The sequence below is a fragment of the Octopus bimaculoides genome, chromosome 2 (genome assembly GCF_046866305.1).
Source record: "Octopus bimaculoides isolate indiv1 chromosome 2, ASM4686630v1, whole genome shotgun sequence".
Lineage (NCBI taxonomy): Eukaryota > Metazoa > Mollusca > Cephalopoda > Octopoda > Octopodidae > Octopus > Octopus bimaculoides.
The window spans coordinates 27,202,729-27,226,137 of NC_142929.1; the positions used below are offsets into that span (position 1 = coordinate 27,202,729).

The 23,409-nt window shown below is 37.9% G+C and overlaps 1 protein-coding gene across 8 annotated transcripts in view; it reads left to right on the plus strand.

The window, feature by feature from the left end:
• The window catches only part of LOC106868784 (equilibrative nucleoside transporter 1), a 94,573-nt gene that overhangs the window by 23,885 nt on the left and 47,279 nt on the right, over nt 1–23,409 (plus strand). For all 8 annotated transcript variants that reach the window (XM_089341904.1, XM_089341926.1, XM_089341917.1 and 5 more), the window contains exons 2-3: nt 17,499–17,643; nt 18,027–18,105. In XM_089341904.1, the coding sequence (XP_089198030.1) occupies nt 17,499–17,643; nt 18,027–18,105 (224 nt within the window). The remainder of the gene's footprint in view (nt 1–17,498; nt 17,644–18,026; nt 18,106–23,409) is intronic.

The window sequence follows — 23,409 nt, forward strand, 5'->3', positions numbered from 1 at the left end:
AAGCAGTAAAAGATAAACATATAAGTGTGAAAACATTCATAAATTGCGGAATTTATACGAGTCACACTTGTATTACATAATTGCATTATCACACATTGGTAAATTTATCATGATAACTCATGCAACTTACATCCGTCCGCTGTTACTTCAATCATAAAAATGTTTTATCAATCACAAAAATGTTCCAGCCAGGAAACTTTCAACACCTGTGTGTGTGTGTGTGTGTGTGTATGTGTGTGTGTGTGTGTGTGTGTGCGTGCGTGTGTGTGTGTGTGTGTGTGTGTGTGTGTGTGTGTGTGTGTGTGGATTGGTCGCGAAAGCAAAGGCATCACCTATGACCATTTTCAAAGCCTCCGAGATTGGTGACAGTGCGTGAGGGAGTTGTACGAAGGCCAGAAACACGGCTCGAATGCTTGCAACAGAATGAACTCCGCTAAAGACACCCAAATGGCAGGTGGTAGTGTTAAACCGAGTGACGAGTTAGACCTGTCTATTCTACGACAACTTAGTCATAATTTTCTATTATAATCTCATTCGCAGCTAAGAGACTTTGGGGGAAATATTAAAGCAATGCAGTGAAAACTAAACTGGCGCTTTATTGTATTGGTAGGATTTGAACTCAGAATTAAAAGGCTTCGTAACTAAATGGGTTTAGTCGATTATATCGACCTCAGTAGAAAGTCGACCTCAGTAGAAAGTCGACCTCAGCAGAATTTGAACTCTGAACGTAAAACCAGAAGAAATACTGCGAAGCATTCTGTCAGACGTAGTAACGATTTTCCCAGTCCGCTGCCTTCGCCTTTCTTTTACAAGCACGAGGTCAGGAGTGGCTGTGTAGTAAGTAGCTTGCTTACCAACCACATGGTTCCGGGTTCAGTGCCACTGCGTAGCACCTTGGGCAAGTGTCTTCTACTATAGCCTCGGACCGACCAAAGCCTTGTGAGTAGATTTGGTAGACGGAAACTGAAAGAAGCTCGTCGTATATATGTATATATGTATATATATATATATATATATATATATATATATATATATATATATATATATATATATATATATATTGAAAAAAAAAGTCGTCAGAATTTTTTTATATATATATATATATAATATGTATGTATGTTTGTGTGTCTGTGTTTGTCACACCCCCACACACCCCACTATCGCTTGACAACCGATGCTGGTGTGTTTACGTCCCCGCAACTTAGCGGTTCGGCAAAAAGAGACCGACAGAATAAGTACTAGGCTTATAAAGAATAAGTCCTGGGGTCGATTTTCTCGACTAAAGGCGGTGCTCCAGCATGGCCGCAGTCAAATGACTGAAACAAGTAAAAGAGTAAAAGAGAGAGTAAGTGGATTACGTCGAACCCAGTGTTCAACTGGTACTTAATTTATCGACCCTGAAATGATGACAGGCAATATCAACCTCGGCGAAATTTGAACTCAAAACGTGAAGACGGACAAAATGCTGCTAATCATCTTGTCCGACGTATTAACAATTTTGTTTGGTTGCTACCTTAGATAACACTTTAATAATGTGCACTTACCTAGAGATTACGTAACGGTCTGAATCATTTAGTAATTGAAATGGCACCCTGTAATAACCTGCCGATTTACTATGACGTGTAAGTATACTGAGTTCAGTTATCTGGAATTGTGTGCGTGTATGTGTGTGTGTGTGTGTGTGTGTGTGTGTGTGTGTGTGTGTGTGTGTGTGAAAACCCGCGCATGTGCGATTTTTCTTATCGGCAGCAAATACAAAAAAAATGCCGATTTACTTCCAGAAATTAGCCCAAAAACATTTTATCATTATTATTTTTCATTCCCTTTCGAATTATCCCTAATTGTGGTGTGGAGTTTTGACTACTCCTTCTAGCAGGTTAGATGTCCTATTATGGACATCTCTGATGTGTTTAAATGTACACTGTATTTTAAATGAATAATATATAATCTATTGACTAATTTTTTCTCCTCGCTAGACCACTGGTGGCAAATAAAATTTCTATAATTTTTTTGCTACCCTCAGATTTATTAATAATGATAAAATGCTTTTTGGCTAATTTCTGGAAGTAAATCGGCATTTCTTTGTATTTGCTGCCGATAAGAAAAACCGCACATGCGCGGGAGATTTTGAAAAATTAAAGCATATAAACATAAGTCATGTTTCTATGTAGTGCCACGTGTTTATATGTTAATCTTGGCTTTCCGCTGATGATAGCTGGCCTTGCAAAATATCTTATTTTATATTGCTAAATATAGCTTGAAACCATTGGTTCGGAATATAAATGGTAAATGTTTTTATTTTTCATTCCCTTTCGAAATTATCCCTAATTGTGTTGTGGAGTTTTGACTGCTCCTTCTAGCAGGGTAGATGTCCTATTATGGACATCTCTGATGTGTTTAAATGTACACTGTATTTTAAATAAAAAACATATATATATATATATATATATATATATATATATAGGGTGAAATTAATAATTAACAACTAATAATTTCACCAAGTAGTTCGGTATGTTAAAAGAACCATTATCGGTAAATTTATACAAAAATCTTATAATTATTAGCATAATCATAATTAAAGTTCAGCAAAATTGCTTCACCACATGCCGAAATTTAGAAGTAGGAGTTAAATACTATTTCACTACCATAATATATCTCCCACAGAGCAATACTCCCTACTCACACAGGCAAAGAGAAAAAAAAACGAATCCACCCGGCTTTGATTAACTATATACGTATGTGTTTTACATCTCTTTAATCCAGAAACGCGTATATAGTTAATCAAAGCCGGGTAGATTCGTTATTTTTTCTCTTTGCCCGCGTGAGTTGGGAGTATTGCTGTCTGAGAGAGATATTATGGTAGTGAAATAGTATTTAACTGCTACTTCTAAATTTCGGTATGTGGTGAAGCAATTTTGCTGAACCCTAATTATAATTATTAGCATAATTATAAAACTTTTGTGTATATATATATATATATATATATATATATATAGATATATATAGATATATATATATATAGATATATATATAGATATATATATATATATATATATATATATATATATATATATATATATATATATATACATATATATATATATATATAATAGAAGTCTGTCGGGGTTCGACAATGACGTCAGTAACGCCGGAGGTGGGAGCGGTACTCAAAGGCGGACGCGCCGACGCGGCCACATCTTGGACACGTAACAGCAGAAGTAGGGTTGGGGATCCTCTCTTTTCGGGCTTGTCGCTTCTGGTCCAGGCTCTTGAGGCGCTTTTCCTCGAACAGCCTAACACCCTTTTGGACAGCTAGACGCCAGGCGCCGCGGTCAGAGGCAAGCGATTTCCAGCCACGGGCTGAAATGCCGCAGGCCTCAAGGGAATTTTTCAGGCTGTCCTTGTATCTTCTCAGTGGCCTTCCAGGGTCTCTTGTTCCAGAAGCCAGTTCAGAGAAGATCATCTTTGGTAGACGCGCGCCGTCCATTCGGACTACATACCTGACCCACCGGTAAAAATACAAAATGGGACAAGAACGCAAAACATCCTGACAGTTAGGTAATACAAAAAAGGGACAACAAAACATCCAGATAGACGATACAAAGAAAACAAGGACGGGTCATTCGGAGTTTTCTTTCCTCAGTTGAGCTCCAGATTATCTTTGCAATTTCGGCTGGTTATACACGAGATTGCTCCAATCTGGCCAGTCCCAAGGAAAAACTAAGCTAAGAGCATTAGATTCCTTGGAAGAAAGCAGCGAATATATACGAAAACAAGGACGGAAAAAACGGAGAATGTTACACAAATACAAATAACAAGACATAACAACAGGTGTCTTTCGACTAAGGACGAATTATATTAAGCTGGCGTGTGTGGAAGTAAAGCCTTACGGCAAATATACAAGTTATCACAGGCACAGGGAGGAATATAGATGTTGCATGGACAACGGCCGAACCAAGAAACAAACGTCGTGCTTGGCCGAACACCAAAAGATATGCAATAAATATATATATATAAAAGTAAAAATATGCATATATATATATATACATATAAAAAATAAAAAAAGGTACGATGTGTGAATAAGAATTACATATAAATAATCTATATATATATAAATGAGAATGTGTGTCTGTCTGTCTGTTTGTCTGTCTGTGTGTGTGAATCCCTAAAACTCGAGAACTACGCAACCAATTTCATTCAAATTTTACACATGCCTTACTTAGGGTTCCAGTTGTGTTTTAAGTCAAAAAAATTTTTTAACTTCTTGCAGAGTTCGAGCACACGGCAACATAATATCTCTTCCACTATTTAAGTATTACGTGTCAAAAGTGAAACAAAAACACTCATGTCAAATACTTTCACTTTAAAAATGAAACTATTCCACTAACTGAAACAATCACATTTCGATACTGTAATGACAGATACTTTCACAGAGAGAGAAAGAGAGATGTATATGTATACATATACATGTATGTGTACACCATTTCGATACTGTAATGACAGATACTTTCAGAGAGAGAGAGAGATGTATAGATATAGAGAGAGAGATGTATATGTATACATATAGATGTATATGTACACGTATATGTATATATATATATATATATATATATATATATATATATATATATATATATATATATATATATATATATATATATATATATAGATATAGATATAGATCTATATGCATACATGTATATGTATACATATGTGTAGATGTATATATATATATATATATAGATGTACATGTAAAATGTACACATATATACATGCATACAGATATCTATACATATATACACCCATCACACACACATACACATGCACACAAACACACACATTAGTCATTTGTTTTCTTATCCAAAACTACGTCAAAAGTACTGAACGGATCTTTATGAAATTTGGAAATTATATTCTTTGCATAACGACCACTCCCATGAAAATTCATATATTTTTGATGTTGATGAAATTTTAACCCGAACATAACAGATGTAATTCAACGGTACAACAGTGTAAGACTACCCTTTAAGATTTACTTACATTGTGATTTCTGCAATGTGGTGCATAAATTGTCAAGTAAATGAGACGCATCTTTGCCTCCACTGATTCACTTGCAAAGTGTTGTGTAAAATTATTTCGTTGCAGACCTCCGGCCATTTTGTTCTGTTGTTAATTCTGTAGATGACCTCAAACACAAAGTCTTTCCCAACTTTAAACAAAACTACCAAAATCACAAGAATTCCTCTTACTCCATCAGGAGCAGACATTCTTTTTACATTCAGAAGACTACAATTCCCCCTTCGTGTGACTTTTGCCAAATCCATAAACAAATCTCAGGGTCAAACACTGTCTGTAGCTGGTCTTCTCTTGGAAGAGCCCTGCTTCTCACATGGACAACTGTATGTTGGCTGCTCAAGAGTGGGCAGCAAAAAAAAACTATTAGTATATGCTCCACAAGGGAAAACAAGGAACATTGTTTACAACGAGGTGTTATAATCACAACAGCAAGAAAGTATGTACATGATCACCTTCTTTTACGAAACTTCATTGACTTTCATATATTTATATTGATATACATATATATACGTGTGTTTGGGTGCGTGTGTGTATATACATCTCTATATATAAGATGATGCGTAGTCTAGACGGCGTTTTTAGACTTCATTATTCTCTTTAACCCGGGCAACGCCGGGTATTTCTGCTAGTATTGTATAAAGAAAAGTAAAAGATATAAAATAGTATATATATAAAGTAAAATTATACTTATATACACATAAAAAAAGAAAAAGATATATACATATTTACTGACATTTTGTATGTATGTATGTATATATATGTATGTGTGTATATATATATATATATATATATATATATATATATATATATATATATATATATATATATATATATATAATTTATCTGTAATTTTTTTTTTCGATGACCAGATAACTGAAGAGATGGTGGCGTGGGTTTCCACCCCAACATCCGAAACTCGGAGTTTTATCATGGCTATCGAATAATTGTCACATACTATTTACAAATATATATATATGTATATATGTATGTATATATATATATATATATATATATATGTGTGTGTCTAAATATAATGTATGTACATATATATATATGTATGTATGTATATATATACATACATACATACATACATATATATATATATATATATATATATATATATATATATATATATATATATATATATATATATATATATATATATACATACGTATGTATGTATGTATCCAAGACAGATATTGGGTGGTGTACTCATTATAGTTTGGGCTTTTTGCTTATTCAAACTAATTTACTCTAACGTCCAGTTGAGAATATTATTATTAGTATAGCTAAGGCGGCGAGCTGACAGAATCGTTAGTACGCCAGGCGAAATGCTTGGCAGTACTACGTCCGTCTTAACGTTCTCAGTTGAAATTCCGGCGAGGTCGACTTTGCCTTTCATTATTTCGATGTCGATAAACATAAGAACAAGTTGAGCACTGAGGTCGACATAATCGACTTACCCCTCCCTCGAAATTATTGGCTTTGTATCAAACTATGAAACTATTGCTATTATTATAAATAATTAGTGGGACTGCTAACGTTAATGCCTATTATTGTTAATAGCATTTGCCTTTCTTCCAAGTATTAATCCAATGCATCTATAATAGTCCTTCCTAACAGTTTTCTCTCATTTATGCCTTTTGAACTTTGTTTAATTCCTCCACATCGTCATCATCATCAACATCATTATAATCATCATCACGACTACCATCACCACCTTCGATGCTCCCACACTCCACCACCACTGCCACCAAGCCCTACTGCCGCCACCAACCTCACCACCCCCACTCTCCTACTACTGTTGTTGTTGGTATAATCGTTGTCATTAAACAATTACTTCATAAGGCGGCGAGCTGGCAGAAACGTTAGCGCGCTGGACGAAATGTTTAGCGGCATTTCGTTTGCCGTTACGTTCTGAGTTCAAATTCCGCCGAGGTTAACTTTGTCTTTCATCCTTTCGGTGTTGATAAATTAAGTACCAGTTGCTTACTGGGTCGATTTAATCGATTGGCCCCCAAAATTTCGGGCCTTGTTCCTAGAGTAGAATAGATTATTCATGGTATTGATGTCATCGCAGTTTTATTGTACTTTCTAAGAAACCCAAACTCGTAATCTAGAATGAGAAGTACTTTGTACTTTCCATATAAAAGTTTGTTTTTTCTGCACATAACTAAGGTGGCGAGCCGGCAGAACGTTAGCACGTCGGAAAAATGATGCCAAGCGGCATTTCGTCCGTCTTTACGTTCTGAGTAACAGTTAAACGCTGGGAATCGTTGTAATTGACTTACCCGCTTCCCTGAAATGACTGGCCTTGTAGGAAAATTTGAAACCAATATCTTTTCTAACTTTATACTAAGGATTTGCCGGATAATTCTTGATGAACTTAGTAAGCATGTTTTCTGCACTGCCCCAAACATAATCGGGACGATCGTGACCGTTAACCACTTTGTTCCAGCATTTGAGGATTTCATTCTTCAAGTTGGTATAATACTTCACTTGCCCCTTTTTTCATTCTGATTCTGATATCAATTAAGCATTTCACTCATCGATATTATAAGTCCCCAGCTTTCGTGTTACTTCTACCCTTCAAAAAAGTTTTGACCATAGTTTTATCAGAACACCAGCAGTTCATTTTCGTAGGCATCGTATCCCTGATAACGATCTTGCTATTGGTAACTCTTCCTGGTAACGCAGAGAATTTCCAGTAGAGTTGCAAGAGTTCCAAACCAGGAAACTTCACCAGAGAGTTTCTCATTGGCCACCATCGGCATCTAACTGATGCTAAAGGCCGACTGGAACATCCAAGTGAACCGGTAATCAATGTTTTTGACCACACACATTGTTTTAGAGTTTCAATAACAATTTTGAACCCTTTCTTTTCTATTTGGTATTTTGTTTCAAGATATACGCTTACACCTTTTTTAGACTTTGGACTATTGTTCTATGCGATTCAGATTTTTACGCTTTTGATTATCCGCTTCCACCATACCTCCTTCTGACTCCTGCTTTTCTCTCTTTCTTTCCAACCAGTTCACCTGCTAAAATTGAAGCGGTTCTAATCAAGTCCCTTGCTTCCAATAGATCTGTAGTGAAACTACCTCCCGCCATTAGATACAAACTACTATCGCCATTACATACAATCTTCTCATTTAAATATAAATAAATGCGAGCGTAGTAGAGAACCCATTCCTTGTCCATCACGTGACTGGTCATTATTCGAATCGGCAACTTCTTCGAACCGTTCCCGCCAGAACGCAAACTGACCAATCACGGCCCCTAATAAGGTCACGTGATAGAGTAAAATTCTGAAGCCTTCGGGAGCCCATAGTTTGTTATAAATAGCTTTAACTCGGCAGCCAAATTGGTCTCGGTCCAGTTTCTCTTTGAGAACTGTTCCGTGTACCACACGACAGCAGCAGCAGCCAGCGACCACTTCAGCAGCTTCGTCCAGCCACGATGACCTCCGCCGTCGCCACATCAGCAACAAGAGTCTACGACTACTATCCAGCATCATTGTCATGACCAACACGATTAATACCAAACAGCCTCTACACTACCAGCGTCAACACGAATTACTATGTACACCAAACCAAACCTCCGCGGCACATCTCTCTCTTCGATTCTGTTAGGTGACTCAGCTTCACCACGGTAAATAAACAGACAAGAGTTCTTAAACAGACAAGAAATTCTCAGCCAGCGATGAACATCTGTATAACAAGAATCACGGCCCTGGCATCGAAGCCAAAACACAACTAGTGATAAGCTCTGCCACACTCAGCCAACTCACTTTCACATACAGAACTTTTCCTATAGTGTACTAACGATCTGGTATAATTGCACACGTGTTATTGACTCTCTTTCTATCTGCTGTAAACGCTCATACACACATGTATCACTCACATACACACTTTTCTTTGTATGACGGCCTGTCTTTGATTATGTTCTTATATGTCGCATTCACACTCACACACAGACATACATCTTTAACGCTACAATAAATATCTCTGTTATTCATCTAATACGGTTGTGGTCTTTCATTACTGGTCATCTATGTTATCGTCGCATAACATATTATGTATATCATCCATTGATATATATATTTGTATGTTCGACCGTGTGACTCGTGTAAATAAAAGGAGTCCTCTGTTTTTCCATTCGTCACCATTTCTCCTTTTATGAGTTCGCACGGTCGTCCCTTACAGATCTTTTGTTGGGATGTACTTCAGAATCCCATCAACCTTTTGGGTCACGCGTTTCAAATTGTCACAGTTGAGGCATCTCAAATTCACCGGCTTGGTCTCTTGTAACCATTATATCTTCGAGTCTTATCATGAGGTTTCTTTGTTCTTTAGTCATATTCTCTCGTAATACAGGGCTTCTTCGCATTATACTGATCGATCGGCCTCCCCCGTATTACAACTTCATCTTGCCTACACATTCGCTGATCTTCACATACATTATCCTCCCCGAGGTTATCACTGATTGTCTGAATCTGGACTTCATCAAGAAAGCCTCTATTCCGAATCATTCTTATCTGGTTCATGAGCCAATTTTCAGTAATATGTAACATACTTAGCTAGTTTCAAAGTTCTAAAGATCTTTTTCTGACAACTTTACATTTGCTATTATTCTTGTCTAGCAAACCACTTGCGTTTGGCCGGTAAAAGGACTACGACTGGGTGGAGTCTCGTCTTCCACTCCATTGCCCTCTGAGGGGCCCCTGTCGGACGCTGGATATCTGGTGTCTTGGACATCTAAGAGTGTCTTCCCGTACATGCAGTTATTTGGGTTTGTATTAGTTGTCATCATTGCAACGAATTCATTATTCTTATTTTTAATATTCCTTCATAACAAAGTGTAGGTAAAAATGCACCGGAGTTTTTAGTCGTCAGTCAAGTCACAACAAGTCAAGTTTTTAGTCGTCAGTCAAGTATTATCGGCAGATAATACTTTCCTTAAGATGTGCACTGTGCTCAGTAAGGCTGCTTTTTGCAAGACATCAATCTTCCATGGGATTTCCAGTTACCTTAAGAAGTCTTGAAGTTTCAATGGGATTAACTCCAACGCTCTGATCACCACTGGTATCACTTTTACATGACCCTCTCGCATTCCATACAGTCTTCCCATTTCCACTTTCAATTTGGAGTACTTGGTGATTTTTCAACCCCTTCACTCACAACATTCATGTCATTTGGTATGGCTACATCAATAATCTGACAGTATTTGTCTCTTTTATTCAATACTAGCAGTATAGCCCGGCGCTGCTCGGGATTAAGCTAGGATTATTAAGTGATCAAGTGCTTTATTTCAAACCAAAATAAATAACATGGACATCAGATTTGAGCGAAATCCGTTGAAATTGGTTTGGCTGAAAATGGTTTGCTGGCAATTTAATTGGGAAATCCCATAAGGAATCAGTTTATTGGTTATTTCCACTCATTGACTGTTTTTTTGTTAAAGTTGCATTAGAGATCTGCATAGGAAAAAGTTGATCTGAAGGTTTGCATTGGGGATGTGAATTGGAGTAACTTAGGAAAACTTACCAACAGCCTTAACCAAAAAATAAGGGGCCTGTCCCTTCTAGGTTAACTCTAACCCTAACCCTAAACCCTAACCCTAACCCTGACCCTAAAACCGTAACCCTAACGCCAACCCTAATCGTAATCCTAACACTAACCTTAACCCTAATCCTAATCCTAACCGTAAAACTCTAACCCTAACCCTAAAACCCTAACCGTAACACCCTAGTGGAAATCGTGCGGTTGTTAATCTGAAACATTACAAAACCCTTTTTGTGGTCCGAAAAACGACTGACAAATTGTTACATACGTTTTTGTTTCATAGTTGTGAAATATAAACAAAACTCTTTCGCTCTCAAAGTAGTATATGTGCGTGTGTGTGAGAGTGAGAGTGGGGAGAAAGATGAACGATTTAAAACAAATAAATGATTTTAAATAAATACATTTGAATTGTTGTGTGAGAAAGTATATATAATCTCATTATAGAATATAGTGTCTTTCAAAAACATCGTATATTTTAAACTATATCTCATGTTTAAGAAAAAAAAATGCCTTTTACATTTTAACTTACTCTGTCTTAACTACATTTTCATTCCTAATACGCTTTCTGCCTCCCTTTCCACTTTTTCGTTCTTTTTTGTTTTGTTTTGTTTTTTTTGTTTTTTTTAGACGCTGGCAAAGTAAACTCTGTCTTGCTTAGAAAAATTTGCTTGCCTTACCCACTTTTTTCATTTTTTTTATTTTTTGGACGCTAGCAAACACTGTATCGCCCCCCCCCCTGTCACAAACACACTATTTCTTTCTTTCTTTCTCTCTCTCTCTGTCTGTCTGTATGTATGTCTCTCTCTCTCTTCTTCACGCGCGTACGCACAGATTTGACTTCACCATGTCAACAAACTTCAAACTTCGTAAAAGTTTATCGATTTTTACAGCTATACGCGGGTGCCTCTGAGAGAAAAAAATGGCCAAAATGCACATAAGGTCATTCCGAATCTCCTCCTAAAATTGGAGCGACATGCGTGCTAATTTGTGGACGTGCATAAACCACATTCACGTACACACACACACAAACATCGTCTGTTTTATAGATATAGATTACAATATCCGGCCGATGGTGTTCGATTACACGATCCGTCTGAAAATCATAGTCCCAGAGTATCGTTACTTTTCCATCCTCTGGCATAACTTTACTTGGTACATGCTCATACCAGTTCTCTGTTACTTCATATTGGTATTTACGGCATAAAACCCAATGAAGATATACACACACTACGTGGCGGCGTTTGTATTCTTTTTGTTCAAGGCTCTCACATCCACTTACCAAGTGGGTCACATTTCCCACACTCTTTCCACAAAGGCTGCATTTATGGGTGTCAGAAGTTTTATAGATGTTATACTTCACTGAATTGGTAGCGAGAGCCTGGTCTTGTGCATCAATGATCAGGCTTTCGAGGGTACGCTTCAAATCACCTCACTCAAACCATGCCCACGGTGCTGTATTATCCTTAACGTTTTGTGTATTCTTTTCAAACTTTCAAACTCATTTCAAGAAGGTCTTCTTTTCTCTTCTCCTCGGATCTTTGGTTAAATTCTTCCTTGCCCATCATTTCATTTGCACTTATACCCATATCTTTCGCTGCATATTGCAGCAGGTCTTCATCACTATTATTCAAATACTCGGCAAGCGTTCTCCTTTCACTCCTTATACAATGGTCTATTCTAATTAGTCTTCTGCCACCATCCTTTCTTTTCATATACAATCTGTTTACGCTTGCTTCAGGGTGTAGCGCCCCATACAGCGTCATCAACTTTCTAGTCCTTCTATCCAGTGTTGATATTTCCTGCTTAGTCCATTTGAGGATGGACTCATTATATCTGACCACTGCAACTGCCCAGATATTCATTGCGGTAATCAAACTTTTGGCATTCAGGTTGGATTTCAACACCATCTTCACCCTTTTTTTGATACGCCTCGCTGACTTTGACTTTCATTTCTCTGTGTAAAATGTCATCCAGCTCCAAAATTCCTAAATATCTATACCTACTACTGCTGGGTTCACCCATGGTCTCTCCTGATGGTAACCGCAATGCTCTGCAGGCTGCTTTCTTCCCTCTTTTCATATTAAGTACTGAGCATTTGGTGATTCTAAATTCCATACAGATGTTCCTAACACACTTCTGGGCTATTTTGGTAGAGGAATCTATCTGTTTTCAGATTTCCCCAAACAATTTCAGGTCATCCATAAACAGAAGATGATGCAATGAGGGCCTGTCTGTCCACATCGGTAACCCGTCTTAACTTTCCTGGGTGTCATTGTTATGGGTATTAGTGCAATTACAAAGAGTAACGGAGAAAACGAGTCACCTTGGAAGATTCCCCTTTTAATGTTAACTTCTCCAAGGAATACATTACTTGAGTACAATTTGGTCTTCCACTCTTTCATACTATTCTTCAGAATATTTATGATATTGTCAGCAACACCAAATATTTGCAAGCATTCAACGATCCAAGAATGAGGCATCATATCAAATGCCTTCTTAAAGTCAATCCAAGCCATGGACATGTTTGTATGATGTTTTTTACAATGCCTCAAAACTGTTTTATCGATGACCAGGTGATCCTTGATACCCTGAGAACTCTTCCTGCGTCCTTTTTATTCCCTTGGTAGTATTTATTTCTTTTCCAGGAAAGTATATGTCTTTGCCGCACATATTCCAATGAGTATCTTCCAGATTATGTTTAGACATGCTATGAGACGGTAGTTTTCCACAATATTCCCCTTTCTTCTATCTTCCGTTATAAGTACACGCGAGGATTGTACCCTTCTGGACACACTCATTCAATTGGGCTGTTAGTCTTCCATGCACTGCGTGGCATCTCTTCAGCCAAAAACCATGAATCCTATCTGGTCGGGTGGGGGGGGGGCTTTCCAGTTAGGCACTTTACCCACTTGTTCTTTCGCACCCACCGTGCTTATGACAATATTCCTTTGTTTCTTTCCTCCTTGTAATTCTGTCTTGATAGTTCCTATCTATATTACATCCCTTTTATGCTCCAATTTGTTTTCCCCCCATAATACGCGATGCATGAAAAACTGGTTCTCAGGGCGGTGGATTTGCAGAATCGATAAAACACTGGAAAAATTGCCTTGCAGTATTTCTTCTGGCTCTTTAAATTCTAAGTTTAAATCCCGCCGACACCAACTTTGCCTTTTATTCTTTCAAGAACTAGAGCCGATAATCAAGAACTGGAGTCGGTAGTATCAACTAACTCCCCCCCCTCTCCTCATACTTTCTGCCCTAGTGCCTAAATCAGAAACAATTATTTCTAAGATCCTAAATCATCATTTTTTTTCTTCTGCTTTTTGTAAATATCGATTTGTTTAGTATAACACTATTTGGACAGGATTCAAAACTAACTTCCTAGAGACGACTATAACATACTAAACCCATTCAAGGGATTTATTGATTTTTAACATAGACGCACAGTTCAAATTTGGAGGAAATAAAGAGCTGTCATTTATATATTGAAACCAGCATTTATCTAATACTCACTTTGTCAACCTAGAATCATCAAATGCGCAATAAATTTCCGTCGCATTCGGACAGGCAACGCAAAGAGATGTAAGTAAATGCTCTGAAAGACATTTCGATCGACATATAGTGTTAGACGCCGACATCTAAATGTAATCAACTTTAGTGGTCTGCAGTTGCTGACAAGCTCACATTTGACATATAAAGCATAAACTCTTTGATTATTATTTATCTCCTACTGTCCCTTCTGTAGAGCCTCACCCTCCAAACTCAGTACTAAACATTGTTCCAATTCTTTTGTACTCTCGGAAATATTCTCCACATCCTCCACATATTTTTTTATTAACCTACGGATGTACAAGGTGAATATCAACTAGATCAATTGAATTAGTCTAGGATGACCTAAAACGGTCATACTCACTCCCTTCTCCCTTTATCAATCTATTTATCTCTCCCCCCACCTCTGTCTCTCTCTCTCTCTCTCTCTCTCTATATATATATATATATATATATATATATGGTGGTTGTCTACTCCTTAAACAGAGTTTGACCACCTCCTGCACCTACACCTTAGCCCTTTCATGGCGTCTGATGTGGCTTTTTAAACCAGACAGTGTTTTGAAAAAACACCCACACAGATTGCACCTCTGATTTGCACTACCAATATCTGCAAGTAAGTTCTGCTCATTGTGGATCCTAACATGTCTTTTAAGACCCCCATTGGATTTGAAAACCCTCTGGCACACACCACATTCAAACGTGTGCACAGACATATAATCAGAATAGGTGGGTGAGGTTTGTTTTCCATGGGTTCGCAGGTGAGATTTGAGGCCAGCCAAGGACAGACATGGTCTGTCACAGACTGTGCACACAAAAAGGTCCTTGTCATTCACCTTCTCAGTCTTCACCTTTTTCCTTAAATGTCTCTTGAGCCCTGCTTGCATCATCCTGGTCTCTTCAAATGCTTTCACTCCACTCCACACCCTTGTTCGCCATCCAACTCGATCTGAAGCGAGGACTTCTATATCTTTTGGAGCCATTCCAATTGACTTCATAGCAGTCCTTATGCCATCCTTAAACCTTTTTTTTAGGTTTATGCCGATAACGTTTCCCCTCTGCAAGCTCACCATAAAACAGCTGTTTCGGCATGCGTTCATCTGCCATTCGAACAATATGGCCACACCATCTCAATTGGTTCCTCAAAATCATGGCTTTAATTGAGGGGATGCCTGCAGATGCAAGGATATCTGTGTCTGGAGTAAAAGAATTCCATTTAATTCTTAAAATATGACGAAGGCATTTTTGGTGGAATTTTTCTAACATTTTAAAATGCCTTTCATAACAGGTCCAAGTTTCACAGGAATACAATAGGGATGTTAAGACAAATGATTTGTAAAGAGCCAGCTTTGTATTGTTATTTATATGTCGCTGGCGCCAGACGCGTGACTCCAAGCCACCAAATGCTTTTGCTGCCCTTTGAATTCGCAGGTGTATTTCCGTATCAAGATTTCCATCATCTTGAACAGAGCTTCCCAGGTAGACAAATGAATTTACAACCTCAAGTAACTTTCCCTTAACAAAAATTTTAGGGAGGTTACAAACAGCACCATACGCAGGTTGATACATCACAACTGTTTTTTTTTCAGATATATATATATATATATATATATATATACCCGGTGTTGCCCAGGTTAAAGAGAATAAATTTTAAAACGCCGTCTAGATTACGCAGGTCTCAACTGCTAGTAGCTGAGATACCAACTTTCTACATTAATAACTCTCCAACATGGAACTCTCTAGCATGGAACATAGACGTTAAGTGAAATGTTAAAAGGTTTTCAACTCATATATGTATATTAAATAGATACACGCAATTCAAAATCACGTTTTGTGTAGTTTATTTCGTAACCTGAAAGGCCTATTTTGGTGATTCATTTGACAGAGGTAGGAGAAAGCCAATCCGATGATAAATCTGACCTTGAATCTTGAAAGTTTGCATGAGTCCTGGCTCAGTTAAATCTCTTGTGGCTCCAAATGATGTCATCTGTAGTGCAGCGTTTTATTGTCGTATAGCAAACTGCTGCTGGAGCAACATTGACCAAAGTGTCCAGTGTAGCCAATTTCTACCATATATGTCATCCTTTAGGATGCCCCATAAGTAAAAGTTTGCAAGAATTAAATCAGGCAGACGCGCAAGGAAATCAACTGCACCTCTTCGTCCTATCCAGTGTCCTTGAAAATTCTCATCCAAGTAGGCTCACACGTCTCGGCAGTAGTGTGGTGGAATGCCGTGTTGCTGAAATAAAAATTCATAATTTTCATGAAGTACATGTGTGGCATGTAAAGTGGATATGTGTAGCGTGTCTAAATACGAAAAATGCTCCTACTAAACCTCTTGATAACACACCATACCAGACAGTGATGCCGGCTTTGTCCATATGCAACCAAGTATCTTCTAGTACCCACCAAACATTATTATGTCAGTTCACAGTTCCATTTAGCTTAAATTGTGCTTCATCAGACCCGCACAGTCATCCTCAGAAACACTTTATCCTCACCTACCATGTGTTGAAACCACCCATAAAACTCGATTCTTCAGTTAATTGCATATAATAATTTTAGGATGTACATTTTCCAGTTGGCTCCTTAAGAATGTGTCGTATGCCTGTACTGTTTATTTCTGTTTAGCACACACATTGTGTTGTAAACTTTTGTTGTGAGTATGCGAAACATTCCAACACCATAGCGGAATAAGCAGCACTCGTTACAGTACGTGGTCTGCTGGATTTTCCATCCTTCGTATCACATACTATACCATGTGTTTTGAACTTGTAACAAATCCATAAAATCATCAGGTGTGGTGGAGGTTCTGTTCCAAATTCACGCTTCCATCGTCGTTAAACTTGAACATTCTCAAATTTGAAATGCTACTTTAAAATGGTTCTACGTTCCTTAAATGAGAACCGTACCACTACCATTTTGTCACAGTTTCTCACAATAATATCAAGAAGTCATAAGAAAGTTTGCAGTTCAACCTAACTTTACTAACAGTAAAAATTACGATATTTTTATAATGAAAATTTCTTGAAAATTTTCATAAAATTTTTTTTTAAAGTTCTTAAGCCAGTCACATTGAAAAGGGTCAAAAAAGGCAAAAAAAGTTAATAGTAATTTGTATTAATCCTGTGACACCTGAATCAATTTAGTGTTAGAATATTTCGACACGTTTTTCTTTCACTGAAGTATGCATACACTTGGTGGCGGTGGGGTGCCGTAATTTTGTATGTATGTATGTATGTATGTATGTATGTATGTATGCATGTATGAAGTCGCATGTTTTAATGCTGTCCTTCAATTTTTCCACAGCCCAATTCCACCAACTTATTGAAGCCAACAGATTCAGGGATGAGGCTGCAAGATTCATTTAATTTGATAACAATAGAATCTAAAGATGCGAGAAGCAGTGGAATTTACAATAAAGCCTGTCAAGAAGGTGAACATTCTCAACCATGTAAGTATCCGTTTCTGATACTATATAGAAAACGTTTAATTTGTATACGATCTTACCAAAAATAGAATTTAAACGTAATCAATAGTTTTTTATTACAACCTATGTGAGATATAGTGTTTAACGATTTTCTAAATAGAGTAACTCTTTGGACACTCTCTTAAAAATAAAAACCTAATATTTATGTTGTTATATTTAGGGAAAAAATCAGTAAAACAGATCACTAGCCAAGCCACACTTTGTCGGCCTTGTAACTATGTGATAATCTCGCCACTGTCGTATTTTTATCACGAGAAAAATCTATAACTGTTCCTTGAATACTTTTTCTGTATGTTTTGAGGTACGTCACAGAATACGTTGAACCAATATTTTATCGTATTTTATAGATGCAAAGGAAATGAATTCAAACGATAACATCGGCAAGGCATCTGAACGAGTTCAAGAGGAAAGACCACCACGTGATAAGTACGTAATCAGGGAATGTTTTTTTGCTTAGATGTTCTATTTGTAAATAAACTTATGTATGTTTTACGTACATGTGTGTGTGTGTGTGTGTGTGTGTGTGTGTGTGTGTGTGTGTGTGTGTGTGTGTGTGTGTGTGTGTGTGTGTGTGTGTGTTGTGTACATATGTGTGCGAGCAGATAAATTTACACTCGTGGGTATACATATTACTTTATGAAGAATCTTGGTGAGCAATTTTTCCTCGATTGTATCTGGAAAATGTGAATCAGTCTATTCTGCTTTTATTAATTAATTATTCTAGTGTTTTATTATTCTAGTGTTTTATTATTCTAGTGTTTTCTGCTTTAGTTTGTGGAGAACCCAAACGTTTCTCTGTTTTTATGCAGATCTTATAGCTATTTAGTGAATACGTCACCAGTCTAGTGAAGGGGTCACTAGTATGGTGAGTTCACTATCTTCGTAGCTAATGTGTAGCACAGCCCAATGGAGTGTTCACAGTCTGGTTGAAGTGACGACGTCGGCGGTAGCAGTTTGTTGATAGTGTGTCTGTGTGTTCGTTCAATAGTAATTGGTATACAAAGACAGACGGACAAAACTCGACCTTTTTCAATAGCAAAGTTTATTTATAGCAGGAGGTTACGTACAATGTTAATGTCTTGCATAAGATTTCCTGTAAAGAAGTAAACTGTGTTCTTGTGGAGATGTGTAGTGTCTTATAGAGATGTCTCTGGTGTGTTAACAGTAAATGAATGAATGCGTGAAGACATTAGTTATACTTTGTATATGTAGAAGAGACTTGATAGAAGTGTTTCTAGATAGCATGAAGGTAACAACATTGAGTTTGGTCTATTCTGCCAGCGTCCGTGGAAGAAGAAGGCCAGCGTAAACCGCGATAGAGTAAAACAGCATGCCGAGAGTCCTTTGGAAGTGAAGCGAAGAAATCAAGGAACTCTCTTTCTTTATTAGCCACACAGGGCCTAACACAGAGGGGACAGCACATGGTCAGGACAGAAACAAAAAAAGACAGATGGAAAGGATGAATTAGATAAAATGATAAATGAAAGGAAGTCATTCGGTCCCACCTCCAAGCGACTTCATTGAACAACTTCTTTTTAAAACACTACTTGGAACAGTTCAAAATACTATTTCCAACAGCTAACTTTCATCTTTCCGAAGAATATCTATGTTAAATTTCTTTAGAAGTTCAAGATAGCTTACCCGTTCTGGTATTGTGCTGCTGTCTATTTTTCTTGATTCACCACTCAAAGTCCTCCTCATAATACTTTACTCTCGAAAGATACTCTGGGTCTGCCACCACACAATGAATGTACGAGCAATCCCCTAACTTCTGTTATATTCACTTTTATCGCTCTGTCTCGCGAGTCTATCTCACTAAAAAGTTCTTCATTTTGTCCGTTGTACAGTATAACATATTTTTTTCTCACAGGGCAAGGGTGGGGAAGTTTGGGGCTCCTGTGTGCTTGTGCTTGTCTTTATGTCAGATGGGACATAGAGAAGGTTGGTGTCTGTAGAAGGAGGTTGGGGTAAAGTAGGTGTGGATGGGAATCGGATGGGTGTGGGATGGGGGTCATCATTTACAAAGTGTGCTTTTTTCCTTCTCTTTCTTCTTTTTTTCCCAGCCGTTTCCCTTCCGTTCTTTTCCTCGTTCACCTCCTCTTCCTCGGCGCTGGAACTGGTTTTCGTCGATGGAAAAGTCGCGGTTTCCTTCCTGCTCTTGAGTTTCTCTTTAGTCTTTACGGGTGGCGGAGGACAGTCCGCTCTAATATGGCCTTTCAGGCCACATTTATAGCACCGCGGGATCCAGCCTTCTACTCTGACCCTGAGTGTCACCTCTTCGACCGTGATGGTCTCGACCATGTATTCAAGGTCTTCCGGGGCCGTCTGGATTATCATATCTAGGCTCTGTCCTTGCCAGTTCTTGTGGAGTGTTCTGGTGGCCTGGAGGACCACTACTTTCTCTTCCGTGCCCAGCAGTATGACAGCTGCTAGTCAGGTTACATCAATTTCTTGGGGTATATCTTCTACCCTTACTCTGGAAGCACGCCTCCCAAGGTATATGAGTAGAAGCACCACTTCATCCGTTTTTAAGGGTGTTGCCAAGTGCAGCCTAGCAGTAGCTACCTCCCAGAACTGCACCTCCACCGTTCCAAACTTCCTTCCTCTGGCAAGGTAAGAAATCCCATGCCAAATTGGTTTTAATGCCTTTTCGATTTGAGTGGTCGACATGATTTCAATTTTCTTGGTTGTTGCTGAGTACGTCCTGTAAAAAATGGGGCTTCTTTTTCTTTTAAAACTTCTTTGGTGGGGGGACACTTTTACGTCGTTCCCCTCCCTTTTAAGCATTTCTTTGAATCTACTCAACTCGTCCAGACACACGTCTTCGCTCCTCTCTTTCACCGCCTCTGCATAATTCTTCACCTCGATGCTTCGTCTATTCTATTCAGACTTTTAACCAGCCCTTCCTCAGACGACGTAAAGTCTGAAGAAGAAGAACACAAACTTTCGTATTCCATTATGAAAGCACAAACTTACGACGTTCTCCCATCAAACAAGAGGGAAGACATCGAACAACACCGCCGCATGACGGCAAAACACACGTGTTCCACACAAAGACAGCAGTTCAACAGCAATCAACAAGACAGAAGAAGTCAAGGAAGTCAAGGAAGTCCAGGAAGTCAAGGAACTCGATCGAATCATGGTGGCAGGCACATTGTGTAAGAGACAATCGGACGTAGCAGAGAACGCCTGTTCGAGGGAGCTAGTTAATTCAGCCAATCAGAGACTGAGTAAAGCTGTAACCTACCAGTGTCACCTGAGTCTACTTTGAAGGTCAAAAGCGCATCTTTTAACTAAAGCTAATACAGAAATGCTACAGCTTACTTAGTCCAGTGCAGTTGTGATGATAGATATAAATAAAATTTATAGCCTGGATATAAGACCCTGTAGGTTTTAATATATATCTATGTACATACATACATACACACAAACACGCACACATATACATATACATATTTATATACGCGCATATACATGCATACATATATACATATATACATCTGTAATATATACGCACATGTGCACATATACCTGCAAATGTATATATATATATATATATATATATATATATACAAATATATACTTATATATATATACATGTGTATGCATTCATACATACATACATACATACATAGTTTCTTGGGCAAGATGAGATATGTCCGTCAGAAATGACGGACCCATAAATAAGGAGGGTACTAGGAATGAATAGCTCGGAAGAATAAAGAGAATATGATTATCGAAACTCTCAGATTACAACAAGTATATTGCACCTTTGCAGTATTGGTTCTCACACCTAAGTTTGACCTTCTGAACTGGTCACTACAAAAACTCAGCAGTATAGATGTTCAAACTCGCAAGCTGTTCCCTGTTACAGGAAACTTCAACATTAATGGAGATGTAGACAGCTTATACTTCCCACGCAAGGATGGTGACTGTGGTCTCAGATTTGTATTGTGACACTGAAACAACATTCGCAGCAGAGAAAGGAGACCAGTAACTATCTTGCCCATGTTTGTGACCATGAAATCAACAATATAATTAGGATAGCTCATGAATTTGAGGAGAGGTATGAAATAAGAGTTGATACAGATCTCTCCCAAAGGAGCATTGGTAAAAATTTGTTTAATCAGAACAACAGAATAACTGAAGATATCAACCAAATATTATCTTCCCATGAGGCATGATTCGGTGGCCAGAACAGTTTTGAACAAGGTGACAAAAAAGAAAACATCTACAAACGAAGTTGACCATATTGAGACCGATGGATCAAAAGAATATTGGTGGAACTTAAAACTAAAATAGCCACCAAGTTAAAATACAACCGACAAGATATAGTTGTATGAAGCCACAAAGAAAAAAATGTGTTCTGTTGCGGAAATCAGCTGCTTTCTGAACACCAATGTGGTTAGAAAAATACAAGAGGGCATCTCTGGACTATCGATAAAGAGTTTGCAAATCCAGTACTCAGGATACACTTTCAGCTTCATACCTAATATTATTGGAACAACAGTATACATACCAACACAGCTGGAACAATGTATGGCTGAACTTTGGGTCTTGGGGAGATAAAGTAAACCCTTAATTCATACGCTTCAAATGATCACGATACCTGGGACTATAAAAATCTGAAAGACCCTAAGTTTTAAAGGATGGCGGTTAAAACAAAATGCTTTCCTTCACAACCTTGCTACCAAGAAGTTGACCAGTCAAAAGTTACTCTAAATTAAAAACAGAAAGAAACGAACATGCGTAATGTTATCGACAAGCTGTACCTAAGAAGAGATAGAAATAGAGATTCGAGATGAGTACAGACAGCCTTCGAATGTCGTATATTCTCTCTCAGACAGCACTTGCTACACAACAGCAAATATAAATACATTTATAGTGCTGAAAAGTGAAGAGAACAATATGTTATGTGTCAGCAATAAACTCCTCAGGGAGTACTCTCTTCCCAATGACCTCACTCCTACAACCCCCAAAACATCTGGACTAACATACCTTAAAAGAACACTGTATGCATAACACTCAGCTTACCAAAAAATGACCATGCATTTGGTATGTTTCCAGAACACGTGAAGACGGTAATGTTGACATGAAGCGATGCCTTTCCTGGACTCCTGGCGGCTACATCACATCACAGTCGAAGGATATGCATTTGCAATCTAAGAACAGGAGACTGCTACGAAATACCTAATAAACAAAAAAGACGGTAACGCCCTTGGAGCTCCAAGATGCAACCGAGAATGTAGATTATATCACATTTCTGTAGAAGTCTTCACACATGTGATTAATAGCTACCCAAAAATGTCATCACAGTACAATCTCTCCAAGCGACAAGACGTTGTCGCAAAAACAATATACAATGCAATTTGGAAAAAAGATTGTCCTGGAATATTGAGAATCCCTCTGTTATTGAATACATACTAAACATCAACATAAGGAATACTGAGGGAACATTTCCCATCAAAACACCTATCAAGTGTAAATATAATAGGCCAGAAATTTTTGTTTTGGACAGACAAAAAATGTATTTACCGCTCTGGAAATCAGCTGCTGTAAATATCTCTTTGAAAAATATCAAAGAGAAAGAGGATAACTATGGACAACTGTTTCGAAACCTCTAGTTTCTATATCCGGATTATTAATTCACATTTACGCCTATAACAATCGGTGCACTTGGCTTTGTGAGTAAATGCCTCAGTAACAATCTGGATAAGCTTGGGTTTTCAG